We start from the raw sequence: 26,620 nt of genomic DNA on the forward strand, positions 1-26,620 counted from the left end.
GGTTTTCAAAGATATTTTAGGCTAAAAGAATGCCTAAAATTCCCAGTACAAAATATACATGGATCTTAAGTCGTACCACAGACATAAGACACAAAACTAGGTGACAGCAAATCTGAACTGAGCCATTATAATTAAAGTCACTTAACATAGCTCACTTAACTAGCTTGCATATCATTCGCAACAATTAAAAATAAATATTACTAAAACTACATCTTCAGCAGGTCAGCACGGCCAAACCCACCAAAAACCTCTACTCCACATATCAAACATCCTCTGAAACCGCCAAGGCACTTCCTGACTTTTTTGTTTCTGTTGAGGTTATTCAAATGGAAATAGCACTTATAAGGTTAGAAGTCTTTAAGCACGTTGGTGAGGCGTCTCATTTTCTCCTCCATTGCCCTCTTATTACTCTCGGTTTCCTCCAGCAGCTGCCTCATCTCTTCTTCCACCTGGAACACCTGCATGAAAATCAGGTCCATCAGGAAAGCCGTTCAGTGAAGCCAAAGGCATGTGACAGATTGCTGAAAAGCTGAAGATTGGGCTCATTTTACAACTAATCTGGATTTATACTACATTATACTACTAATTCAATGTTTTTCTTTTTGCGGTTCTTACTGTTCAGTTAGGACCAACAGGTTAAAAATAAAACAAAGCACTGCCCGTCTACGGTTGCTGTCCAGTGTAGGAGAGGAACATCAGTTTCATAATAATGTAACTTTTCTGAGACACTTTTTAAACAACATGCATCCACTGCGTGAAAAATATATTACAGTTCTAATATAGTGAAAGAATGGATAGTGGATAAATGGATGAATGATGAGGGCAAAAGTAGAACCAGTCATTAAATGCTCATGACAAAGTTTAGACACTCAACTCAAGCAGTTTCATGAGGAGTTTTATTACAAATGTTGCTTCTTGGGGTTGCTGAGATCCTTTATATTGTAAATAAACCACTGGCTTTCATTTTAGTGTCCAGTTTATAACATTTAATCTGAAGCTACACTGTACAAGCTATTACTGAATATTATATGACAAGTGATTCTATATTTTTGAGTGTTGAGCATTTATTTTTTTCAATTTCTGAATTTAAGTGAAAAACATGGAAAGAAAATCAAACTTTTATATCTGTCTTAGAAACAAATTTGATTTGCATCTAAGCTTAAGTCTTTAGATTAAAATCATGAGAAGTGCACATACAGTTAGATGTGTCTAAACTTTTGACTGGTAAAGTAAATGGCATTTCTAGGAGAGGCTAGAGAGGTAGTAGCTTTTTTTGCAGTACCCTCTGATTGGCTTGCTCTATCTGCTTCTGTTTGTCATTTGCCAGTCGTAGCAGCTCAGCTTGGTGAGAAGCCTGAAGAGATTCCAGTTGTCGACGGAAAGCATCATCCACACAGTGAAGCTTCTCAACAGCTGCCCTAAACAAGAACACATGTTAGAAAGACATCAAATGCACAGGTGATGCTGACCATACAGAGACATTCTGATATCTCTTTGCTCTTACTTATGCGCTTGGGATGCTTTATCCCTTTCGTCTAGTAGTGCTCTCTCTTTGGTGTCAAAACCCTCCTTCATACGTTTCACCTGGCTCTCCAGCCTGGTCAGCAGCTCCGCTTTGTCCTGCCATTTTCGGTTTGAAGTGCTGGCATGGGTTAACAACAACGACAACAAAAGGTTAAATGTGATGAAAGGTGATGTAACACAGTGGTAAACATGCCCCTGTCCCAACTTCTTTGGAACGTGTTGGAGGCATCAAATTCAAAATGAGTGAATATTTGCAAATAACAAAGTTTATCCATTTGAACTTTAAATATCTCGTCTTTGTAGTCTATTCAATTGAATATAGGTTGAAAAGGATTTGCAAATCATTGTATTCTGTTTTCATTTATGTTTTACACAACGTCCCAAATTCATTTGAATTAGGGTTGTACAATGATTCTACATTGTTGTAAATACATTGTACGTTAAATTTACATAATGGGCATATGCATATCTTGCTAAACCGTGCACATTTGCACCTGTTTACAGACATATCCCATTCAATTATTTTTGCATTAAACATATACTATACACGTCTGATTGTAAATGCCTAGCAATAGGCACAGGTGTGGCTACATAAAGCCATTAAAGACATTTAAAATAGGTAACTACACTGAAGAAATATAATACGATTTGCATAACGATTTAAATATCATCATTATGGCAATAATAGACACATCCTGTACTCTGAGTTATTTCCTAATTAATACATTGTAATAGTTAATGACTTTAATCAGAATGTATTAATCTATTATATTACAATTTATACATTTACACACACCAGCCAATTCATTAAGTACACTTCCTTGTTTCTACACTAATTTTCCATTTTATCAGCTCCACTTAACATATAGGCACACCTTGTAGCTCTATAATTACAGTCAGTACCCCACTTAGTTCCCTGAATACTTTGTTAACCCCCCTTCAGCAAGTTCTTTAATGGTCTCTACCCCCACAGGACCACCACAGAGCTGGTTTATTTGGGTAGTGGATCATTCTCAGCACTGCAGTGATACTGACGTGCTGGTGGTGTGTAAGTGTGTGTTGTGAGCTTTTAAGCGCCTCAGTGTCACTGCTGGCCTGAGAATAGTCCACAAAACAAAAATATCCAGCCAGCAATGTCCTGTGGGCAGGATCCTTAGGCCACTGATGAAGGATTAGAGTATTACTAACACAAACTTTGCAGCACAAATGCGCTATTGTCTCTACTTTACATCTACAAGGTGGGGTAGGTGTGTTTAATAGAGTGGACAGTGAGAGGACAGTGTTAAAAAAGTCCAGCAGAGTGACTACCACAGTATCATTATTTCAGATCACGCCCCTACATCTCTCGACATACGTTTTCCAACTTATAGACCTCCTCTGAAACGATGGAGATTTAGTTCAAGTTTACTAGCTAATGACCTCTTTGTTGAGCATGCAACGACCACCTCTCAGGTATTTTTTACAATAAATGACACTCCAGACATGTCAAGGGGCACTTTATGGGAAACCTACAAGGCATATCTGAGAGGCTATGTAATTTCTTATACAGCTTATCTTAAGAAAACAAATGTGAAAAGACAGACAGAGTTAACACAAATGATCACTGAAGTTGATGATAATTATCCTACAAATCCAGATCCTGCACTCTACAAAAGACGGTTACAACTTCATTCTGAACTAGCTCTTTTAACCACCAATGAAGCAGAACTGCAACTGCTTAAGTCCCAACAAAAATTCTTTGAGTCAGGAGATAAAGCTGGCAAACTCCTTGCCCAGCAGTCCAGAGCAGCCGCTGCCTCTAGACTAATCCCAACCATAAAATCACCATCAGGTATCACCCTTACTGACCCAAAAAGTATAAATGAAACATTTGCAAAATTCTATTCTGACCTATATGCATCTGACCACCCTCAGTTAAACACACCCAATATACTCAATAATATTGTTTTCCCCACAACAGAACAGGAGTGGGTAGAAAAGTTAGCTAGCACAACATCTCCATCTGAGGTTGTAAGTGCTATTAGAGCTTTACAAAGGTGGTAAGTCACCGGGTCCAGATGGTTTCACAGTAGAATTTTATAAGGAATTTTCTTATAATCTTAAGTGATGTATATAATGAAGCATTGTCTGTTGGCCGACTACCCCCAACTTTAAATAATGCTACTATTTCTCTTCTGTTAAAAAAGGATAAGGATCCACTACTTTGTAGTAGCTTCAGACCCATATCGCTCTTAAATGTTGATTACAAGATTCTTGCTAAACTTTTATCCCTTCGTCTCCAATAGATTCTACCAAAAATTATTTCGTTAGACCAAACAGGCTTTATGTTGGGTAGACATTCATCTCACAACACTAGAAGGCTTCTCGACATAGTCAACACTCCCAGCTCCAGCGTCCCAGAGGTCGTGGTGTCGCTGGACGCCGAAAAAGCTTTTGACAGGGTAGAATGGGACTTCCTGTTTGAGGTAATGGATAGATTTGGGTTGGGCTCTGGCTTTATTTCATGGGTCAAATTGCTATATTCATCCCCAGTTGCCTCTGTACAAACAAACAATACATTCTCACCTCCTTTTCAACTTCATCGTGGCACAAGACAAGGTTGTCCACTATCCCCTTTATTGTTTGCCATAGCCATTGAACCGTTAGCGATCTGGTTGAGATCTGAACCGAGATTTCAAGGTATTCTTCGCCACAACACTGAACACAAATTATCTTTATATGCCGACGACTTGCTCCTTTATGTATCCAACCCATCCACATCACTCCCAGTCACCTTAGACATCTTAAAAGAGTTTGGCCAACTGTCTGGCTACAAACTCAATTTGGGGAAAAGTGAAATATTTGCATTAAATGAGTTGGTTGGGGTTCTTCCGGACAGCATTGCACCTTTTAAAAGGGCGGACAATAGTTTTAAATATTTAGATATAATCATAACCAAGACTCTGGCAGACACTTTCAATAAAAACTTTGTCCCCTTGCTTGGTAAGGTTGAGGATGACTTTGCTAGATGGTCCACTTTACCTTTGTCATTGGCTGGCAGGGTAAACCTTGTTAAAATGGCCATATTGCCAAAGTTTCTCTACCTCTTTCAACATATTCCTGTACTCATTTCAAAAAAGTTTTTTGATAAACTGAACAAATTAGTGTCTAAGTTTCTCTGGGCTAATAAACCTGTCCATATACGGAGTAAAATATTACAATTGCCTAAAAGAGTAGGGGGTCTTGCTCTCCCCAATTTTTTACATTATTATTGGGCAGCCAATATTCATAAATTGCTATATTGGACTGACACGCCCATGACCAACCAGCCTGCTTGGGTAAAAATTGAAATGTCTTCATCTCAATCCTCATTGAGGGCGTGGCTTTGTTCTCCCCTTACTTTGTCAACAGTGAATGCAAGCAAAAACTCAGTAGTCAGACAGTCCCTCAAAATTTGGTTGCAATTCAGAAGACATTTCGGCCTGAGAGACAGTTCAATTTATGCACCAATATTAAACAACCATAACTTCAAACCATCTATTATGGACTCTGCTTTTAAATTGTGGTTTGAGAGGGGCGTTGTCTCAATTCATGATCTTTATGATAGCGGCACTTTTATGTCTTTTACTGGATTATCAACCAAATTTAAACTTCCTCCCTCCCAACTCCTTAGGTTTTTTCAAATTAGGGACTTTGTTCAGAAAAATTACCCTGACTTTCCAAATCTTCCTGTACGGACCTTAGTAGATAAACTTTTCTTGATGGACCCCAATCAGAGAGGAAATATTTCTCACATTTTTAGGGCATTAGACTCCACTACCGCTGTCTTTCCCCAACAAACAAAAAACTTATGGGAACAAGATTTAGGTATGACCCTTGAGGAGGACCAGTGGGCTAATATTCTACAATTAGTACACAACTCTTCTATCTGTGCACGACATGGTCTAATTCAATGCAAATTAATACATAGGATCTACTATACAAATCATAGACTGTCAAAATTCTACCCCAATGTCGCAGATACCTGTAATAGATGTAACCAGTCTCCTGCTGACCTCATGCACATGTTTTGGTCATGCCCTAAGTTGAAACATTTTGGTCTGAAATATTTGGTACCCTCCACAAGGCCTATGATGTTGGGGAGGATCCCCACCCTCTCCCAGCTCTTTTTGGTATTCTTCAAACTAAATCCTTTTCAAGCAAAGCCCAGCACTGCATGGCTTTTTGTTCTTTACTGGCAAGGCGTTTAATTTTGCTTAACTGGAAACATACTGCACCCCCCTCTTATAGTCATTGGGTCAAGGAAGTTCTGTTCAATCTGAAGTTGGAGAGGCTTAGATTTTCCCTTAATGGTGCATTGAGTAAATTCAACAGGACTTGGGACCCCTTGCTGTCTATCATAGACACTCTAGACATTGAACCAGAAGAGACACAGGTCTGAGTTGTTTGTCTATTTATTTAGTTATTTATTTATTTTCTATTTATTTATTTATTTATTTATTTGGTCCCCTTTAGATTTTTTTTTTTTTCTACTAATTTTTTAGTATTTTTGTTTTTTCATTTATTGTCCTCTTTTCCCTTTCCCTTTCTCCTCCTGTCCTCTTGTTTGTGATTTAATTTAACTTTTATTTATGCACCGTGCTTAAACATGGGGTTGTTGGGATTTGTGTGTGGGAGGGGCGGGTGGGTGGGTTTTTTTTTTTTTCTTTTTTTTTTTCTTCTGAATATTGTAAAACAAGTGAGCATTTTTTATGTTTGGGGTCCACCCCATCCTTTTTTTTTGTATTGTTGTTGCTCAATAAAGAAATTATAAAAAAAAAAAAAAAAAAAAAGTCCAGCAGCAATAAAATAAATTTCCACAGAGTAAATCAAAGAAATGTGGTAGTTCTAGTCTAGGCTACTTGTGAAAAGGTACCTGTATGCTTCTTTAAGCTCATCCATCTCACTCTCCTTGTCGAGAAGCTGCTGTTTAAGCTCCTCTTTCCTGAGGCTGAGTTTGTCCACTGTCTCTCGGAGCTCGGCCATTGAGGCCGTCTCCTCCTCCAGTTGCTGCTGTAATCTCCTGTGGACTTGCAGATTGTCATCACGCACAACACGAATCTGCTCATCTCTTTCCTGCACTGCCTGAAAGAGGTAATGATCAGCTGTTTCTTTTTATTGTTATGTATGAATACATTTCACACTAAAGTTCATAATAAATGACAGAGAAATCACCTCTTTTAGCTTGCGGATTGTCTCTGTCTGATCATCCACTATCTTTGCTTTGATCCTCAGTGCGTCATTGTCCTTCTCATTCTGTTTCTTCTGAGTCTCTAGCTCAGTAGTTAGAACTTCAATTTTGACCTCCAGTCGTCCTCGGTCCTGGGCAAGTGATGCTCCTACAAAACATGACATCAGCTCCTTTACCATTTTACTAGGGATGCACTGATTCTGGGCTGATATAATAACGCATAAATCACAATCTTAAAGCTACAGTATGCACTCAGAGCACTCAGTCAAAACTTGCTTCATGTCTTCTCAGGGTGTAAGTGAATTATGTACTATTGTCGTCATACTGTATCTTCATCAGTACAATGCTGATTTTGTATTTGAAACCTAAACATTGAGCCAGACCTCCTTTTTGAGCCGTGTGTACAAAGTTAATGCATAAACACGTACAACATGGTCTGAAACGGAGTGACTGGCACATCCTATTTTAGCATGTTTTTACCTTTTACATTACACATTTTTAGCGATCTTGCCTAGTGCCATTAAAGAGTATTACCCAAGGACTTTTATTATGACATTCTGTTCTAGTATAGCAGTGGTGTGCTCGAACCCCTCCTATCATTTATTGTCCACTATGCTATCCATTTGTGTGAGGTGTGAGTTTAAAACAATGACGTTACTTTATTGGTACTGCATGATTGTGTCATAATTACAGTATCAGACAAATAATAATTACATTCTCCCATTTATTGGCAAATAATATTTTGGCTACCATTATGCCGCACACCCCTCCATTTTCCTAATCTGAAGTTATTCCTCAATGCAGTGATGTAGGTGGTACCTTGCTGGGCCAGTTCCTGCCCCCAGAGCCGTCGCTCTCCTCGAAGCCCTTCTATGACAGACTCCTGTGCAGTGAGTTGGGAGATAAGCCTGGTCTTTTCCTTCTTCAGGAGTTCCAGTTGCACACTCAGATGCCGGTCCTCCTCTGCCCCTGCCTCCAGAGTCCGAACACGCAACTAGAAAACGTGCTCACAGTTAACACAATACATAATTACATTACCAAAGGGTAACATATTTGCTAAGGTTAAACAAAAACTACACAGGCAGATATGCTGACTATGTTAAGTGTGAAACTAAACTGCTCCTTACCTTTAATTCTGTTATAGCATCACGCTTGGCTTTGATGAGTTCAGCTATGCGAGTTTTCTGTTCTTTCACCATAGCTGTGAGCTCCTGCACCAAAGAGCCTGACTGCTTCTCTCTTTGCTGAGACTCAGTCAGAGCTGCTTTCACTTCTGAAAGCTGAGCAGACACAAGCTCAAAGCCCTCCTTCACCTGGCCACACACACACACAGGGGTCATTTGCTAGGTTATTTTGCAGCAATACTATGATTCAGAATGATGAATAGAGCTATAGATTATTTTGTAATAACCAAGGAAGTTGTATACCTTAAGAGTGAAATTATAACAAAAATGACATCTCAGGCACAGACAGGTTTTCAAAAAATCTTAGGCAGATAACTAATTATAATATATTATTTAAGATGGTCCCCCAAAAAAACACCTATATACACATACAATACCTAGCTTACAGTATCTCAAAATTACACTGCAGAAGTTAGTACTGAACAAAATAATAGCATTTAAAGGGGAATTTCACCAATTTTTCAATTTCTGATCAATTACATTGCTGAGGCTTAAATAAACTAATTAAGAGTGGATGTGAAATGCTTCATTCTAGAGAAACGTACAGCATCAGAATTGTTTAGTGTTGGTGATAGGAACCAGACGTCTGAAGAGTTTAATGTCCCAACTTTATTGGAATTGGGGTTGTACATGCAGGATGCTGAAAGGCAAATAATCCCCCAAAAAAATATTATTTTGTTAGATTTATCACTATTTTACCTTATCAACCTTATACATAAAACTCAAATGACACATATAAATTCACTAGTTTAGATCGGGTTTAGATTAGGTAAAAAATTGGTTACATTTGCATTGTAGGCCTCAGAATTTCTGGTTTCTATCGCCACCACTGTAAAGAAATTACGGTCAAAATGTTTCTCTAGAAAAGGGCTTTTTTTTTGCATTGAAACACTTCCCGGTTAATTTGACAGTGATTCCAAACTTTTGAATAGTAGTGTACATCACCACTGTCCTTACTGCCAGCATACCAAAGAATTTCCCACAAAAACACAGGCACCTGCACTGTGCGCTGACCTGAGATTTACTTCATATCTCGCTGCACCTAACTGATACTGCACAAAAAACATATATTAATTTAGATTTTTTTTTGTTAGGACACTAAGTAGGTCCATTCTGTTAAGGAGATTTGTTCTTCATAACTTGGGCGTGATTATTTTCCTGCACCATGCCAAATCCAACATGTTTAGCAAGTTTAAATCTGCCCCTTCTCAAAGTGGTGACAGTGCTGTGCCAACTAACTTATGCCTGTCAAAATATCCTCATGCTATCATTGGCAGCAACTTTATTATATTTAATAAGCTTGAAATATCTGCAACACTCACAACTTCCAGGACACTTTATATTTGTTTCATGAGATTTCCTTACCTGCAAAATTAATCTAGTCTCTTAACCAGTGGTTCTTAATAGTAGATGTCAGACCCACCATTCTGCACAGTTTCAACTATTCTCTGCCCCAGCACATCTGATTCAGCTCACTGAGAGCTTCATAATTACCTGGTGACCCAAATCAGATGTGTTGTGGCAGTTTTAAGAAGGGGTGGTTGATATACAACACTTCTGTACTTTGCTCTATAAAAGTCTATTACTCTTTGTAAAATACTGAGTATATTTCTATATCAATTATGTAATAAAATCATCTTATTCTATTGGTGAACAATTTTGCTTGTGGCAGTTGTGCACATCAAATGTGGATCATCACATTTGGCTGATATCTGTTCTGTTTAATAAGGTTAATATCATTGCCGATACAGCTATATTAATCAGACAGAAAAGTTCACCAAAGCCAACCTCAGAGAAGCGCTTAGCTTCGATGGTGAGAGCCATGCGGAACTCATCCTCAAGGGCCGCATACTGCTGTCTGGCATCTGCCAGCTTCTGCTCCATCTCAGCCTGTCTCTGAGCATGCCTCTGCTCCACTGCAGCCACCTCCCTCCCCACAGCCTCCCGAAACTCAGTCCCTCCAGGAAGCAGCCGCGCAGACAGCTCTTTCCTGACCAACACAAATAAAGTAACAAAGGTTGACAAAAAATTTCATCATATCTCCTTACCCTAGACCCAGCTGATCAGGTGCATTTGAAGCTTCTTTATATTTGCACTGAAGTTATATGGCTAAGGTTGCTAACAAGCAATGGAACCTTATACCCTGCAAATTAGTAGGGATGTAACAATACAACATAATATTGTGGTATCGCAATGCAAAGCAATGACAGTGTAAGTGTATTGTGAAGATGTAATAACACATTGTGGATAACAGGCATTCTATTAATTATGCCATTTAGGCCCAATCCCAGTTTATCCCTCGCCCCTGACACTTAGCCCTCTGTTTTGTGCATTCACATCTAGGGTCAGGGTGTCCCAGTTTTTGTTAAGATAGAGGTAATGCGAAGTGTTAAGGCTACATGGCCCTCCAAACGGAGGTTTTTCACAGGCTCATTCCACACGGAGTGTTTTGAGGGGAGAAAAAAAAAAAACGGCAAGATGGCTACGCGAGTGACCAAAAAAACCCACAAAGTATTTTCTCCATTAAAAATAAAGATATGATAACCACCGTATTAACTTAATGTCGTTTTAATGTATTATGGTCGTTTTCTTCATAACAAGCATTACAAACTGCTAAAAGTATGTTAATGACTTGGTAGCTAGCCAGCTAACTTTCCCGGTCCACCATAAATAGTCCAGCGGTGTTGACGACTGAAGCACCAGAATGTGACTGCTGCTCCATTTAAGGAAGAACGGGAACATTTGAACAAGAATAGCTAACTTCAGCTTTGTATCACCAATTAATTAGGCCTGGGCGATAATAAATAATTGTCTTATACCCCCTCTTGCATATGTTACCCTAAATGTAACTAAAGCCCAGTGGCGAGATTGCTTAACTTTTCCCTTCTCTGCTATGAAGACGGGCCGGGTCGCTTACAGAGCACCGCCAGTAGCCTGTTAATGAAACAATGTTTTTGTTTGTTTTTTGTTTTGTTTTTTTTGTCCCATTTCGTAGGGCAAGATTTCAACCATTAACCTTTGTAACTCCGTTCCATGGGGTTAGGGTGACACTCGAAAACAAGGGTTAGGGGTAAAAAGAATAAATGGGATTGGGCCTTAGTGTAACTGCACTGTTTGAACACCACAGTTTACAAACAACCAGCACCAAAAACAATTATTTTACTATGCAATATTGACCAGAGCAAGACAGTGCCTTTTTGAGTTCTCTCAACATTTCTTCCTCTTGCTCTTTGGAAGTTTTCCTTGCCGCTGTCGCCCTTGATTTGCTCATTTGGCACTTGGATGTGGATTTTATGTACCGAACACCCACTGTAAAGGCATTTTATAAAGAAATCTTGCCTCAAATCATACTGACTATTATGTACTCTCAAATAGACTCGCTTATGTGGTTTCTGATACTAACAAACATGGACAAAATCATGGACAGGTTTTTCAAAATCAATTCAGGCTTCAAATAATCGCTACTGCTGTTTTTAGCTATGGCCGACTCTGTCCATTATATTCACTTTTCGTTGTGTGCCTCTTATGTGTGTGGGGTGGAATTGTCACCTGTGTGCTTCCTCCCTGGAAGTCAGCAGCTCCTGCAGTTGCTGCAGTTTGTCTTTATGCTGCCGTAAGGACACTCTGAGTATTTCCACTTCTCGCTTGAGGACAGCACACTTGTTCTCCAGCTCCTGCTTCCTCTTCATCTGAGGGAGAATGACCGCCAAACACAGAGAACATCATATTGCCTGACTGTTTAAGCACTGTTCTAAGGGAATGAGGATGCACTGGACAGGTTCAGCATTAAACATAACTTATTGTTCAAAACTTTGTTTATCATTATATTCAGTAATATATATTATATAAATCTGTCATGTTCGAATATGATGTTTGTACTTAAAGAATTTGTAGAAAGCTGCTTTAAAAAAAGTTGGCTATGGATGCACTAATATGGGAATTGTGGACCAGGGTTGATATCCAATACTTTTCATGTACATGTTTGGAAATGTGCCCTGCGATGGACTGGCAGCCTATCCAGGGTGTATCCTGCCTTTCGCCCAATGACAGCTGGGATAGGCTCCAGCACCCCCCGCGACCCAGAAGGAGAAGCGGCGTAGATGATGTGTGTGTGTGTGTGTGTGTGTGTGTGTTTGGAAATGCTGATACATTAATATTTATAAAATGCAGTAATGGGAACTACATCATTTACTATGTTATACTTCTATTTATTCATACTGCTGAGTATGGGAACTACATCATTACTGTGTTATACTTCTATTTATTCATACTGCTGAGTAGAATATTTTAATAATATTTATATTATGAATTATTTATCAGTATTGTTACCAAAAATGTCTGTTGAATAAAGGATCAAAACCTTCTGCGGTCTAGTGTCTATAATATTTAAGCCTACACTATGTAAATTATTGTCAAAAAAATAAGAGCAATTAGTAATGTGAAAGGTGATTCCTTTCAGATGTTCAAGTTATTAACAAACAGTTACTTTAATAGCGTTACAGTTAGGATTAGCACCAATTAGGTTTAGGACCAGGGTTTTGGGTTACAGTTAAGGTTAGAGTGAGTGCTAAGTTCACAGTCAGGAAAAATAAGGTGAATTTAATATATATTTAGTTAAATGCAAATTAAAGGCAAGGTAAGCATCTACAAAGCTTTTACAGAAGACTTCCTAAATAGTTTTACTAAACTCTCACATCTTAGTGTAGTTGTCAAAGACACCCTGTGGCATTTGTTGGCCATAGGGAAGGACAGAACTGCTGAACAACTGCTTAAAACTTCCTTTGCTCTTTCTTCTAGCATCTACACATAAGCTCTGTTGACCAGCAGTTTTACCTCCTCAGCTTTCTGCCCGGCCCTGAGGGCCTCTTCCTGAGATATGCACGCCTGCAGAGTTTGCAGCGCCCTCTTGTGTTGGTCCTCTTGGCTCCGCAGCTGCTCCCGCTGTTCTGCTGCAGCGCTGCATCTCTCCTCCAGCTCTTCTACCCGAGCCTGCAGCGCTGACCGGTCTGAGCGTTCCTTCAGCAACAGCTCCTTCAGTCTGTGTGCAGGACAGATGGTAATAGAAAAAAACTGACAACTCAGGCTGAAGAGAAACATCTCTTTCTTAGGCACATCCCTGATTCTCTGTTATACATTATAAGATGTAAAAAAGAGCTTTGATGTGAAATGCTACAATCTAGAGAAATTTACAGTAAGCATTGTTTAATGCCACCAAAAGTTACAACACTGAAAGCTATTATTATTAAAACGTTAACACTTATAAGTTCTACTTAAAGCTTTCAGTGTGAGGATGTATTTGCTAAGGACATTAAGGGCAAAGAGATACATGCAGGGTATTTTCAAGCAAAATAAAATGATTTGTCAGTTTTATATCATGATCAACATTACATAAAACATCATTACATTATTACAACATCATTACATAAAAACTCATGTAGGTTCACTGGTGGTTTTGAATAGTAAATAAAATGTCTGTTTGCGCATAAGAAAGAAACCAGATGGAAGCCAGCAACTTTCTCTACAAAGAACCATTTTACAGCAAACCACTCTGAATGACTTGGTTTAAATCGCAATGGTTTAATTAGGCACATTTTTGAAAGAAATTAGTAGAATTCCTCTTTAATCACCCACCAAACTAAGCACATATAACAAATTATATATTAAATTCATCATCATTTTGGTTTTAAGCAGAGTAAAGGAACTTTACTCTGACCTCTATAAGGTTAGAGTTATTAGCAAAGTTTGATGGATGAGCTTCTCCAGACATATGTCTGCTAACACATTTAATCTGCTGCTTAATTATAATTCAGAGCAGACTGAAACACTAGAGACCTGCACATGGGTCATCTTCCACATCCAGTATCCATATGGATACTTTCAGTTTAAACCATCTAAGCATGTGTAATTTGAATTATTTATTAAAAAAAAAAAAACTAAAAAAGCCTCCAAGTCTAGCAACACAGCTTGAGCTTGCAGTGGTACACGACTCAAAATCCTAGTTCTTTTAATTCTCCTCTTCAAATACTCCCTACAAATGGACTTTAATTAACTGCATAAAAAAATTAAAAAAGAGAAAGAAGGTTTTGAAGTTGCCAGAATCTCCACACCATGCATTACATTAGCGGTTTCCTTTTCCCCATAACAGAATTCTTGGTCAGACAGTATTTGCTTTAATAAAAAAAAAAATCAGAAGTCTCATCTCCTCTATAATAATGTGAAAGAGTAATTTGATAAAAAAAAAAAAAAAAAAAAAAAGTGCCATTACTCCACTTAGCCAAGACACGTTTGGTGTCATTAGTTTACCTTTTTAGTTTTCAACTGGAGCAAGGAAGCTAATGTACCTAAAAAGTAATGAAAGCACGTGTACACTGTGCAATCTGCAAACCTAAATAAAAACATCACACCTAACGCAATCAAATCGACTGGCATGTGTAGTTTCTGACGATATGCTGTTATCTATAAACGCGGACAAAATTACTGACAAAATTCAGTCTTTGGTTGCTGATACTACTGTTGTAGATAACATAAGGTGCCAGAAACCACAAAAGCATAAGTCGCATAAATCTCATAAAACTAGACAAGCAAACCTACGACACCAAACATGTCTCAGGTAATAAACTACATTTGGAGTAATTTGTAATATTATTTCTTTAACAATAAAGTGCAGACATTCATCCAACTCTAGCGGTTAAAAGGAATATGTTAACAATAGTTGTAACATTTTAATGTGTAGGCTTTTTATTCAGTTATTACTCACTAAAATGCCTTATTTTCTATCTTTGACAGCACATGAAAACACTTTTAATGATCAAATTTAGGCATCTGTTTAAATGACTAGGCTTTTTTTCCTTCCTGAAGTAGTTTATTTATTAAAGAGCTGGTGCAGCAGGTACTGAAAAAGTTCTGTTTGAGACCTTTGATCTAAATCTCCATCTCCATTTCAGTCTTTTTTATTGCATAATTTGAACATAAAGTTACAATTTCATGATGGACCACTAGCAATGGTCCAAAAACACTTAGAAATAAATCTTGTTACATTAACTTGCTTTTCTCCTCTACAATAACCAATTTGCTCATATAAGATTTGTTCTGACAGCTATAATATAATATATGTAGTTGTGAGCACAAAGAATTGAAGAGTGGGACCACACATGGTCGCTGTCTGTTGTGAGCTCTTGAGGGCCTGTTTTGTGCGTTTCCTCACCTATCAGTTGTATGTAAGGCCATACTCTGGAGCTCTTTCTCCTCACTGGCACGTGTCTGCAGCCCCTTCACCTGCTCTGTGAGCTTCTTTACAGCCTGCTCTGCCTTCCAGCGCCGTTCCCGCTCATGATCCCGCTCCTCCACTATCGCCTACAAACACACCACACACATCTTTTCTCGTTAACAAGCTTGACCACTTCAACGTCTCTGAAGAACATTCTGAATTACCGAAGACCATTTGCACACCCTGTAGGTTTCCTCCTCTGTTTGATGGTGGCTTTTGTCAGGAGTGGTCCGGCCTGCTCTGAGGCCCCTCTTCAATGAGGCTGCTGTGTCTGTGTACCCCAGGTTCTGGACAGCTGCCCTCCGCCGGGAGCCAGCGGCAAGCTTTGAGCTCTGATGCTTTTGTCTGTCTGCTTCACTAGAAAGAAAACGAACACCATTCCAAACAAGCTTAATTAAATTAACCAAGACCAAACAAGGTCTAGTAAGACTAAATGAAAAGTGTTTGTAGACTGCTTTGCGAATAAAGTATCCAAGATCATTTTTTTAGAGATTCTAAACCACAAATGTAAACTTAGCCATACTACACTAAACTTTGACCAGTTCCAGTTGTACAATAAAACCATTTTTGAAGCATTTTATTTTTCATGGGGTTACTGAAGTATAAACCTCAATGTTTACATCATGCCAAAACAATAAGTCATCATTAAAATACAGAAGCACAGCATGTGTCACTATGTTTGCTCCACTGAAGCTAAATGAACCAGAGTTGAACTTGTGACAGGGTAATTATTTATGTCTGAGAGCAATCTCAAATAGGGAGGAGCAAAGACAATTACTGGACTAGATTAATCACAGGACCAGACCATAGCCTTTGTCTCTATGCAAAAACAAGTTCTCTTATGACTTTGAATCATACGAAGTTGCTAGAAAAGGAAATACCGAGACACTTCAGTAACTACTACTTCATAGCTTTAGTATGCTGTAAAGGAATGCACCTGTCTGATCGTTTGCCTTTGGTGTCTTTCACCAGCTTCTTCCCGGAGGTGCCTCTGGGGCAGGGAATTCTTGAGCGTCGCTGGTTCTCTTTCCCACTGTCACACTCACTCTCTGATGTTTGATCAGTGTCCCTTTTAGCTTTCCGTACCACAGGCCGTGAAGCTGCACTTACATTAGGACCATCGTCTGCTGGACTCTGGGACGAGAAAAAAAAAGAAAAAGCAGAAGGTTCTGAAGTTGCCAGAACCTAAATTTTATGAATCATGGGCTGTTACCTTTTTGTAATGGTACAATTCACAGAGCTGTGAATTTGCTTGCAGCCCTTTAAGCTCAGGGTCAAAAACTCTATTTCTGCAATTTAACCTCTTAAAATCCCAGGTTTACACATACTAAAGGTTACTATTCAGTATCTACAGGGACTGCAAACTCACTGAGCTATTCTTAAGCTACAGAAGTGTGTAATAAAATTATTATCATTAAAATTATCTCGCTATTTAAGGGGTTAATCTGCTTTTCTTTGTTAGTAGCATGATTTTCCAATGTTCCATGACATTTAGGGATGCACTAAAATTGCAGCCATTAAAATGTGTAACCCAAAATGGTCAGAAGTGGGGAAAGAGAAAAAAGACTGAATATTCCGACCAAAAAATAAATAATAAATCAAAGAATACAGCCGCAAACAGCAATCTGTGCGGTCCAAGAACCAAATAGCTAAATGAAGTCTAATGCACCAGGCTGGGGCCCTTTTGCAAGTCACAGAATAAATGACAGGGAGTCAAACTTTTCAAAAGTCCTTGATATGTTATGATTTTTTGGTGAAGTTTAGACCTTTTGACATCGGTATACTAAGTTGAAGACTTTGAACAAATAATCAATATGCCAAACAAGCATTCCAATTTCTGATATAACTTGTAACTGAAAGCTAAAAAACCTGAATCACATTAGACTTGTTATTGTAGAAAGTAGAAAATAACAGCAATTAAAAATGTAATTATTTTAAGTCTTATTGTGCACTGTAGTGCCCCCTGAAGGCCAATCAACAAACCCAAGGTTGCTTCACATACCAAAGGCAGGGAGGGGTAGACTAAAGCAGTGTAGGAGGAGGAAAAATGCTCATGAATGAGAAAACATTTTATGAAAACACTGATAATTGCAAAGTTATTAGTTATTAATGTCCTCAAGTGAAATATGTAGAGGTACCATTCATTAGATCATTGGAAAACTGAGTTCACAGGTGACACCCACAACTGTAAGCCATATGTGTAATTAGTGTTAACATACTCTTGCCCTGAATGAACCTACAAGCATGCACTCCATATGAATCATGCATAAACTACAACAACAAAATGAACAAACTAGCAGCACAAGCTTTGATCTAAAATATTATCTGACTGGCGTGAGAGATGAAAAAAAGATAGATCCAAGTAAGCTGCTGCAGACACAATGCCAAATGGATGATGGTTGTAATATGTGCATATGCAATACAGGGGGAAAATGGACATAAAATCCAATTAGGCCATTCTCTTTACAGTCATATGGCAACATATTAATTTGCATTCCATCTAGAAGCGCAAATGAAATAGGCTTAAATCTGATTTTTTTTTTTTTAATTGAGGTTTTGTGTTCACATAGCTTTGAAAACATCATGCCCCAGTTTCCTAAAAGCATCTTGGTGTCAAAATAATCTTTACTCTTAAAAAAATAAATCAGCAAACATGTGGGCACATCTGGACTACAGGCATCTGCTGTACCTTGTGGAAGAGCTGGGACACCTGCTGTTCCAGTTTCTTAATGCGAAGCTCATTTGTCTGGTTATTTGATGTTGAGTCTCCACTTTGTGGGACGAGCTGAGGGCTGTCCTGCAGTGCCAGTTCATTGGCCTTCCCCAAAGCCCTGGCACGGTGTCGAAACTGTGCAAGAACCTCATCAATCCTGGGAGTGGGGAGAGGAGCATCTGGCTGGACCTGTTTAACAAAGAAACCTAATGAGCCTTGATATTATCAACCCTGCGAGTGAAGACTCAAATACAAAAACGCTGAAGTACATAAGGGTTAATTTCACCAAATTCTATTTTGAATGTTCAAGTATTCTATAAAGACAAGTAAAGCTCAACACATGTTTCCTTTAAATGACTGAATTAAAAAATAGCTAACTAGCCCCCTTTGCATACTAACACACCAGTAAGTGACAACTGGAGCATTAGTGAACTAATTTGGATTGCATTTGGCATTGCAATTCAATTTTGTGCTTTAAAACCATTAAAATGTAACAATGTATACTTAATTCATTTGTGGTGTCACATTCATGGTAAAAGTACCCATTATTTAAATTATTTTATATTCAAATATGCTTTCAAATATAAAAAGTGGGTCTTCAGGGGCTCTTTAGTAAACACTTGGTATATACAGAACAATGACAATTTAAAGAACCATCTGAATGCATAAACAGCTTGTTGCATTCTTCTCTATGATGGAAAACATTTTGTATATGTTTTATTTAAATGTTCTTTTTAAAAATTGGTCATATACAGCACAAAAGGGATTCTGCTACTATTAAAAGTCATAGAACCCTTTTTGCTGAGACTGTAGTTTGTTTCATTTTATCAAATATTTGTAGCAGCCCTAAAGAGCACACACTGTTTTACTTTTAAAAACAGATGAAATATGCACCAGCTCTGTGCTGACACTAGTGTCCGTTGGAATCAGAAATTCCAGAAATTCCTCAAGGCCAGGCACATCCAAAGGGTTTTCATCTCCTGAAGAAGGACGGTTCCCCAATCGGTCTTCTCCATCCAAGATAGAGACTTGCTGTAGGGACTGCAGGACCATCTCCCTGTAGCCTACACAAGAGAGAACATGGGGTAAATGGACCTTGTCTGGCAGAAACATAAATAACAACCATGCAAAAACAATGGGTGACTGAACTTGGGGTATACAACCCAAGACTAGTCCTTCAATGATCTGGGTGACTGAAACCTTTATAGATATGCAAGTCACACTACTACTCAAACATATACAACCAGTTTGTTATGATCATCCATGCTTTAAAGTGCATATTTCATTCTATAATGTTTGTCTTTATTTAAGCAGATAGTCATTTAGGTTCAAAATATTAATCATTAAATTAAACCAGAAACGGTCACCGAGAAAAGGGGATTGCATGCTAGGGTCCAAATCAGTTACAATCAGGCAGAAACTTATTTAATTATAATAATAATTATAATGTAATTAAATAAAAGGTGGCTATTCAGAGTAATGAAGACTAGGAAAACAAAGACATTGTAATTGTTTTTTTTCTCTCTAAATACATACATGCCACTCAAGATCCTCTTTGCTACTTAAGTTTTCTCCCATGTGTCAATAGTCTGTTCTTAAAGAACTCTTGACTGCTGAAGAGGCAGCTAGAAAAAGCACTTACTTAGCAGTTCAGAGGTGCAACTAGAATTGTGAAAAGTCCACTCCAAAGAAATCCAGTCAAACATTACTTACACTTTGCACTCAGAAGTATATTTAAGTTATTATTTACTGAAATGCAATGGACTTGGTGAGGACCACTCTTCTCTGACACAGCAGTAAAAACTTGCAAATTAGATTTAGTCAAAATGTACAGCTGCACTTACGTATCCTATGGTGTTACTTCTGGTGTAAACTCAGGTTTAGTGTCCTATCAACACATTAAAGGGGAATTCTGCATGATTAAATAGGTAAGATGTAAATAAAGTAATTCAGAGTGGTTTGATGTAAAATGGACTGTTCTAGAGAAACTTGGAGTCAGAACTGTACACAGTGGTGGCGATAGGCATCAGAAATCTGAAGAGTTTAAAGCCTCTAAATGCTACGTCACATAAAATGATTATATGAAGTGGTTAAAAATGTGCTGCCTGATGCTTAAAACAATGTTTCATTAATTTATTTCTACAATGCATTCACGGAACAGAGGTACATGCAGAATAGTTATCAAAGGATGTAAAGTAGTCTCCAAAAACACCAATTATTTCTGATTTATCACTGCTTTATCATTATCACCATACCTATAAACCTCAGAAAATGTGTAGGTTCACTGCTTTGTGCAGTAAATACAATGGCTATATTTGCAGTGTAAACACTGTGACCCCTGGTTCATATCACCACTCCTGTTAAAATAAATAAATAAATAAATGTGCGCAAGTTCTTCTATAATGAACCATTTCACATCAAACCACTATGAACGACTTTGTTTACATCGCAACTATTGAATTATGCAAAAGCATTGCAAAAAGTAATCATAGACCTGTGGAATTTAGGCTCTTGATGTTGCTATGTGATCAGTAAAGAGAACGTAGTGGCAAATCTTCATGGCAAAACACAGAGACAAGTGTATGGCTTCAATCACCCAAAAGAATCTGTGGACTAGCAGAGGGAACTACTATGAGAAACCTAAAAAACAATTAGAAAAAAGAACTTTAAAATACTGCAAACCTGGACGACTGCAGACTGGATTATCCGCACCATCCATACTGAGAGTAACATCTCTCAGATTGTGCAGTCCCACCATACACTGCAGTAAATGGTTCACGCTATCCAAACAGTTGCTGTGAAGCTGAAGGTGTTTCAATTTGTATTCAGCTCCATGAAGATGTAAAAGACCTGTGGACAAGTAGTAGTGTTGGGATATGCCGATACATGGATATCGCTGTTGTAGGAAGAAAACCTCTTATCTCCAAAATGGTAACTTTACAGGATAAATAAAAAAAAAAAAAAAAAAAAACACACTTTATTCTTAATGTAAGTGAATGGAAACCAGATCCTTTTCCATGTCATTTTGGGAAGTTTCTTTTGGTTCGTTCATCATGAAATTTATACACAATGTAAATGACAACAGGTTTTTTCAAATTATGTCAAAAACTGAAAAATGACAAAAATGAAGATGCGAGGTTTTGTTCCGACAGCAGCAATATGCTATATACATACATACATACACACACTATATATATATATATATATATATATATATATATACACATACACACACACACACACACACACACACAACCTACAGGTTGCTTTGGTGTGATAATGGTTCTTCAACAACTGAAAGCTGAAAACGTACAATAATACAATACAATAATCTTCGACTTACCAGTGAGATCATTGATTTGATTATAGGCCAAGTTGACCCTTGTGAGGTTGACAAGACCATTAAGACCTAAACAAAGGCAATCTGATTTTATTACACTTAGATTAAAGATTTTTAAAAATGTGTTCATTTTGCTGAGCTCTGCCACAGAGGCAGCCATAGGAATATTACGAATGACACAGATTCATTTGTGCTTTGGTACTGGCCATTTACCTTCCACTTTGGTGATGCTGTTGCACGACAAGTTTAAGGTGCGTAATGAAGAGAGAGAGCCGAGGCCCTCGACACGAGAGATGTGGTTGGACGAGAGATCCAGATGTCTTATGTGCCATGCTGTTGTCAGACCTTCAATCTTCGACAGTCGATTACAGTGCAGATTGAGAGATGTGATACTGGACTTCAGTGGAACCTCTAATAAACTACGAAAAGAGATATTCATTTAAACATAAACATGTGCTTTAAGTAATATCTTAATATCTGCAAATAAAGGATTTTTAAAAACATAGCTATACAACAGGGGTAATTAGCTTCCAATGTTGGGAGAAGAAAAATCAAGAATACAATATTGCAATTATATGAATAGGTATTTATTGATAACTGTACCATCTATGACCAAAGCCTGGAACTTACAATACTCCTACTGTGGACACTTTTAGAGTCCAGTAACTAACTTACAGTAACTGCTTAAGTTGACGTAGTAACTACTGAGGTGTGTATGAGCAGGAAAATCACAAAACTGCTGAGACTGGAACTGGAAACCCCTAAAGCACAGCAATCCAAACAGAGACAATGTTTTTAGACAATTTCAGCGGACGTAGGTTAAGACACATGAAGCTTACCTTGAAATGTCTTTATCTATTAAGCAAAGCTCTCCAACGGCCATGACATGTGCTACCTGTTTAAACAAAGACAGTGAGAACAGCCAATCTAAGGCTATAAATTACACAAATTATTATTCTTTTGGCTTCATATTACAAGGTAAATGGTCTCAAAATTTCAGATTAACCCAGTTACCTATGTTTTTTAATTGAAAGCTGCATTTTTTTTTACAGTTTGTGATTAATGAAAAGGAATTAATGATAGATCACACACATTTATCACTTGGTCCCGGTCACGTGACCAGCTGGGCAGGAATTAACTAGCTGGTTAAATACCTATTGTACATATTTTACCTATAAAAATGTGTCCAAACATAAAAAGGCAGGATAAGTACCTGAATACTACCAGGACTAGTCTTAAAAACAGAAATAGCACGTTACTTAATAATTAATGAGCTACTGTGAGTGCTGAGATGTACACTCTATACACGTCAAGCCTGAAAGGGTTTTCTGTAATACCTCTCCTTGTGGAACCAGCAGACAGGGAAACCGACCTGTTATGAGAGACGCGTCGCCAAGGCGAAGACAGCAGCGCTTAGTAGTAACGTTAAGCACGTTAGGCGAGGTAGGGCTGTAATGTGTGCGTCTGCTAGGCGGCTACTTGCTTCAGAATAAGAGACATGAGCTCCTTTTGGACTTTATTGGCCAGCGTCTGTAAAAAGCGTCATATAAACTGAAAACAGCATTAAAGCCAGGTATCGCGAACGGTTTGACGTGCGTGTTTGTTTTGTGTAACTGTTAACGCTACACAGCTGACGTCGTTAGTTGATGACAGAGCTTAAGTTTCTTTTGTCACTAGCTATGTTGGTAGGTTAGCTCTTAGCAAGCCTACAGATTACGTTAGACATCGATGGGAATTTACTGCTGCCTAAAGTTGGCTTGTTTAATTCTAGTTAACGTTACATAAAACTGGAAGGACAGTTCGGCATATGTTTCCTGTGCAGAAGTGCATTAGCCAACGAGCTAAAGTTAGCTTTCAGTGTGCGTCCGAATTTGTCCCTGTATGCACTGATTAAAGACATACTTCAGCTTTAACGTTACTCAAAGCCTGGCGATTCACTGTAAAACTTTACGTTATAAGATATAAAAAAGTTAAACTCTATCTTAGAAAGGGTATGCTAGCTCAGTTAACTAGCTAGTTAAGCTAACTCGTAAAGTAACCATACGTCTTATTAAAATAACAAATAAACATAATTTATAAACACGTATGGAAAACAACAGAAAACGTATTAGCTAGGTTATATGTAACTACATGATAAACCGAACCTACCCTGCTGTGGTAAACGATGTTGTTTACCGAGAGTTCAGGGAGACGCTCAGCTTAGCTAGGTTAGCTATTACCATAACATTACTTCTTAACGCCGCAGCTCTACAATCAAACAGACCGCGTTAAGGGGCGGGACTTCATGTGAACACATCCAAATGGCAGGATCACAGACGCGTGGCTAGGCAGTTCCTCGTTAGTATAGTGGTAAGTATCCCCGCCTGTCACGCGGGAGACCGGGGTTCGATTCCCCGACGGGGAGAGTATCGTTTTTCATAACGGTCGCCCCCAGTTGGTTTTTCTCAGGACACCTTTACCCTTAATTCACTCCTCTCACCGCGCCTTTAACTCTAATTCAATTACCCTCTAACAGCATTCAGTCTTATGTGTGTACAACATAGCACCTTCATTCCATTTAGTCCACTTTTCAGCACTCTCGGTTACACCTATTTCCTTTTCTCATGACACTCCAGCGTTATTCCTAATTCACGTTGCTCGTGACACCTATAGGTTAACTTAATGTTACTGCTAATTCACTTTTCTCTTAACAGCCTACTACTAGTTCATTTTTCTCAGAACATCTTTACCCCAGTTCATTTTTCTCGTAACCACCCCTAATTCCTTTGTCGCACAATACCCTCCACTAACACCCTTTTCTCATAACATTACCGTTTAATTCTGTCAGTGCATTAACCTTTAAAGGGCAGAGCCGAGAGGCGATGGTCACGTAGCTCCTCGTTAGTATAGTGGTAAGTATCCCCGCCTGTCACGCGGGAGACCGGGGTTCGATTCCCCGACGGGGAGAGCATCGTTTTTCATAACATCCTTCACCAGTTTTACTCTCAGAGCACCTTTTCCTACTAAACCTCATTTCTCTTAACGCTAGCTCACTTTTCTCGCAAACACGCTACCTCAGTTCACTTCGCTCATAACGTTCGAACCCTAATTCACTTTTCTCATCCCCCTTCCCCTCGTTCCCCAAAACAAACAGCTTTACTCCAGGATGACTAACACCAGCACCAAGGACACATTTAACTGTCTCTGTTTTTTAATCGTGGTCGATAAGTAAGCTAATGTTACAGATCACACACTGTGCTGCTAGCACATCCTCTGTAAGAACTTTTATTTAATAAATGTTTCTTGGTTGAACATATGCTGAAAAGCATTCACACAGTTTGGACTTGTGTAATGGTGTAATAAATAGCAATAAAGTAACCTGGCATAAACATTCTTCAAAAAAGACCTAATAATGAAACTTCCTCCTCTGCTCCAGTGTTTTATTCCCTGTTATAAGAAAATGAAATCCATTCAGAGTGTCTACTCTGACAAACAGCAAGCAAATCCAAAAATACAACAGTGAAACCAATTAACATGTCAACAGGCATAATAGCAGGGGTGGAAAATACTTAAGTAATTGTACTCCTTTAATTCTTAAGAGGTATTTTCAGTCAAGTTCCTGTGTATTTGATTTTGTTTTTATCAAAGCACCCAATCAAATGCAATTCAAATCGTTGTAAAATGAAATGAAACTGCCCTCAACTGTACAAATTCCTGTTTTGTTTAAGGACCATCCATAAATTGGTGGCACATTCACAGATTGGACCGGGCATGTTATCGTAATGTGAAAGTGACATACACATGAGTACTAGTTCAGACATGATTTAAGGAGTAGTGGTGCAGCCAAATTGAGTAAAAGGATAGAGACTAATTAGTGTGGTCAACCCCCCCCCCCCCCCCCCCCCCCCCCAAAAAAAAAAAAAACTCTTTCCCAAACAGTTATAGGTGTGCAATATTTTCTCCCTTCACAACACATCTGGAGGGGGGTTACCTAGTCTTTAAACTGGAAAATCTCACTTTGGCACCAGGATGAAAAGTAAGTCATCTTTTTCATAAACAGATGTAATAATGGTTGCATTTTTCAGTTTGGTTAGAATGGTCCTTTTATATGATCAGGTACATGAACCTCAGGCTGTCATTAAGTACAATTTCTCGGTACATTTTCTACCCCTGCATAATAGCACTGAATGGTTCAAATGTTTGTGGTAGCAAATAAAATACATATGCTCACAAGATGATAGTTCAGTTACAAAATGTAATCACAATTACGCTCAGACAGCATTCAGTCTTACATGTGTACAAAATACCAGTAAAGCACATTGTCGCAAATACATGCGATATCAAAGATCATCACGTAGAGCTGCAGTTTCTGCAGTTTCTCTTGAGCTTGTGTATTATGCCATCTGTACGTCCTCTAGGGCCAGTAAGAGCAATCCTTCTGAGAAATGGTGACTGTCGCAGGTCCTTTCAAATGTCCGTAATAAATTCCCCTCCTAAGGAAAGACAGAAAACTACTGTAGTACAGGCCTTAAACAGGAGTAATAAGCTTGACCTCAAAGATGGAAGTCCACCCTTTGTTACATGACTGGGTATTTATGTATTTGCAACTTTGATAGTCCTAGATATTTTCTTCCTAATCAGCACATTTTGTGACAACCGAGTCACATAAATGCAGTTGCCGCATACTGGAGGTTCATATGGTGCTCTATCAGTGAAGGACAAGGCAGAGCACGTCCCCCAGAACTCCTCAAAGTGCATTCAGAGCCAAATCCCTGCAAATGATAGGCCATTGGGAAATGATGGGTGAAGTCAATTACACTGCACAATGATTGTCTCCCATTATTCTCCTCTCCCTCTCCTCTTCCGTCGGTGCATTAAACAAACGTGATGATTTTGAAGGACATGCCCTGAACGGCACCCTTCCCAGAACTTTATACAGACTGACAAATAAATTGAGCATACGAACCATATTCAGTTGTCCACATCAGATAAGTGGTTTTCCATCTGTGGTTAAAAGAAAGTAGCAATAAACGTAAGTTACAGCCATGTAGCGCAATTTCAGCTCCAATGGATTTCAGTTATGCTACCGGTAAGAGGTGCTTTCGCTCTCAGATGAGATGAGTGGTGCCTTACCAGTTTGTCATTGCCTTCATCATCACAGTCCTCCTCATCTCCATCTGTCATTTCACCACACTCTCCTTCGAAATGCTCCCTGTCCGCTTCCTCTGCGGAACGATGCGCTGTCTCATTATGCAGAGAGGGATAGACATCATCACACTTTCTATGGGGAACTAAAGAGAGAGAGAGAGAGAGAGAGAGAGAGAGAGAATGAGGATGAAGGTACAGAGAACTGGACAGAGTAGGAGGACGTTTTCATTCCAAACCTGTGTTGAGAATAGTCTCC

The 26,620-nt window shown here is 38.6% G+C and overlaps 2 protein-coding genes and 2 non-coding genes across 6 annotated transcripts in view; 2 read left to right on the plus strand and 2 right to left on the minus strand.

Annotated features, from left to right (window-relative positions):
* Positions 1-5: 5 nt before the first annotated feature.
* lrrcc1 (leucine rich repeat and coiled-coil centrosomal protein 1) lies at positions 6-23,462 on the minus strand. 2 transcript variants are annotated; one of them, XM_017714203.2, is made up of 21 exons: positions 23,386-23,462; positions 22,610-22,767; positions 22,077-22,132; positions 21,451-21,656; positions 21,241-21,306; positions 20,580-20,747; positions 18,792-18,961; positions 17,874-18,086; positions 16,122-16,318; positions 15,367-15,541; positions 15,122-15,270; positions 12,751-12,955; positions 11,467-11,606; positions 9,706-9,907; positions 7,861-8,046; positions 7,553-7,727; positions 6,718-6,881; positions 6,419-6,627; positions 1,505-1,642; positions 1,283-1,418; positions 6-458 (listed from the first exon to the last, which is right to left on the minus strand). In XM_017714203.2, exons 3-21 carry the CDS (start codon positions 22,118-22,120, stop codon positions 348-350), a joined length of 3,054 nt encoding a protein of 1,017 aa, XP_017569692.1. In that variant the 5' UTR covers positions 22,121-22,132; positions 22,610-22,767; positions 23,386-23,462; the 3' UTR covers positions 6-347. The 2 variants fall into 2 exon arrangements, with proteins under 2 accessions (XP_017569692.1, XP_017569693.1); XM_017714204.2 differs by lacking the exon at positions 22,610-22,767 and having other exon boundaries at positions 23,386-23,456.
* Positions 23,463-23,569: 107 nt separating this feature from the next.
* trnad-guc lies at positions 23,570-23,641 on the plus strand. Its single transcript has one exon. It is a non-coding gene; the product is annotated as a tRNA-Asp (tRNA).
* A 470-nt stretch (positions 23,642-24,111) lies between these two features.
* trnad-guc lies at positions 24,112-24,183 on the plus strand. The gene has a single exon. It is a non-coding gene; the product is annotated as a tRNA-Asp (tRNA).
* Positions 24,184-25,131: 948 nt separating this feature from the next.
* Positions 25,132-26,620, minus strand: part of LOC108437237 (RALY RNA binding protein like) — a 43,823-nt gene continuing 42,334 nt past the window's right edge. For both annotated transcript variants that reach the window (XM_017714205.2, XM_037532721.1), the window contains 3 exons: positions 26,350-26,507; positions 26,183-26,220; positions 25,132-25,709 (listed from right to left, as the gene is read on the minus strand). In XM_017714205.2, the coding sequence (XP_017569694.1) occupies positions 26,188-26,220; positions 26,350-26,507 (191 nt within the window). In that variant the 3' untranslated portion in view covers positions 25,132-25,709; positions 26,183-26,187. The remainder of the gene's footprint in view (positions 25,710-26,182; positions 26,221-26,349; positions 26,508-26,620) is intronic.

Source organism: Pygocentrus nattereri, chromosome 2 (assembly GCF_015220715.1).
Source record: "Pygocentrus nattereri isolate fPygNat1 chromosome 2, fPygNat1.pri, whole genome shotgun sequence".
NCBI classification, from domain to species: domain Eukaryota; kingdom Metazoa; phylum Chordata; class Actinopteri; order Characiformes; family Serrasalmidae; genus Pygocentrus; species Pygocentrus nattereri.

Coding starts and splice junctions, on each gene's coding strand:
- lrrcc1 (XM_017714203.2), bottom strand. CDS start 22,120: ATGGCCGTTGGAGAGCTTTGCTTAATAGATAAAGACATTTCAAG. Junction 21,307..21,450: donor CAGCATCACCAAAGTGGAAG/GTAAATGGCCAG, acceptor GCCTTTGTTTAG/GTCTTAATGGTCTTGTCAAC. Junction 15,542..16,121: donor AAAGGCAAACGATCAGACAG/GTGCATTCCTTT, acceptor TTTTCTTTCTAG/TGAAGCAGACAGACAAAAGC.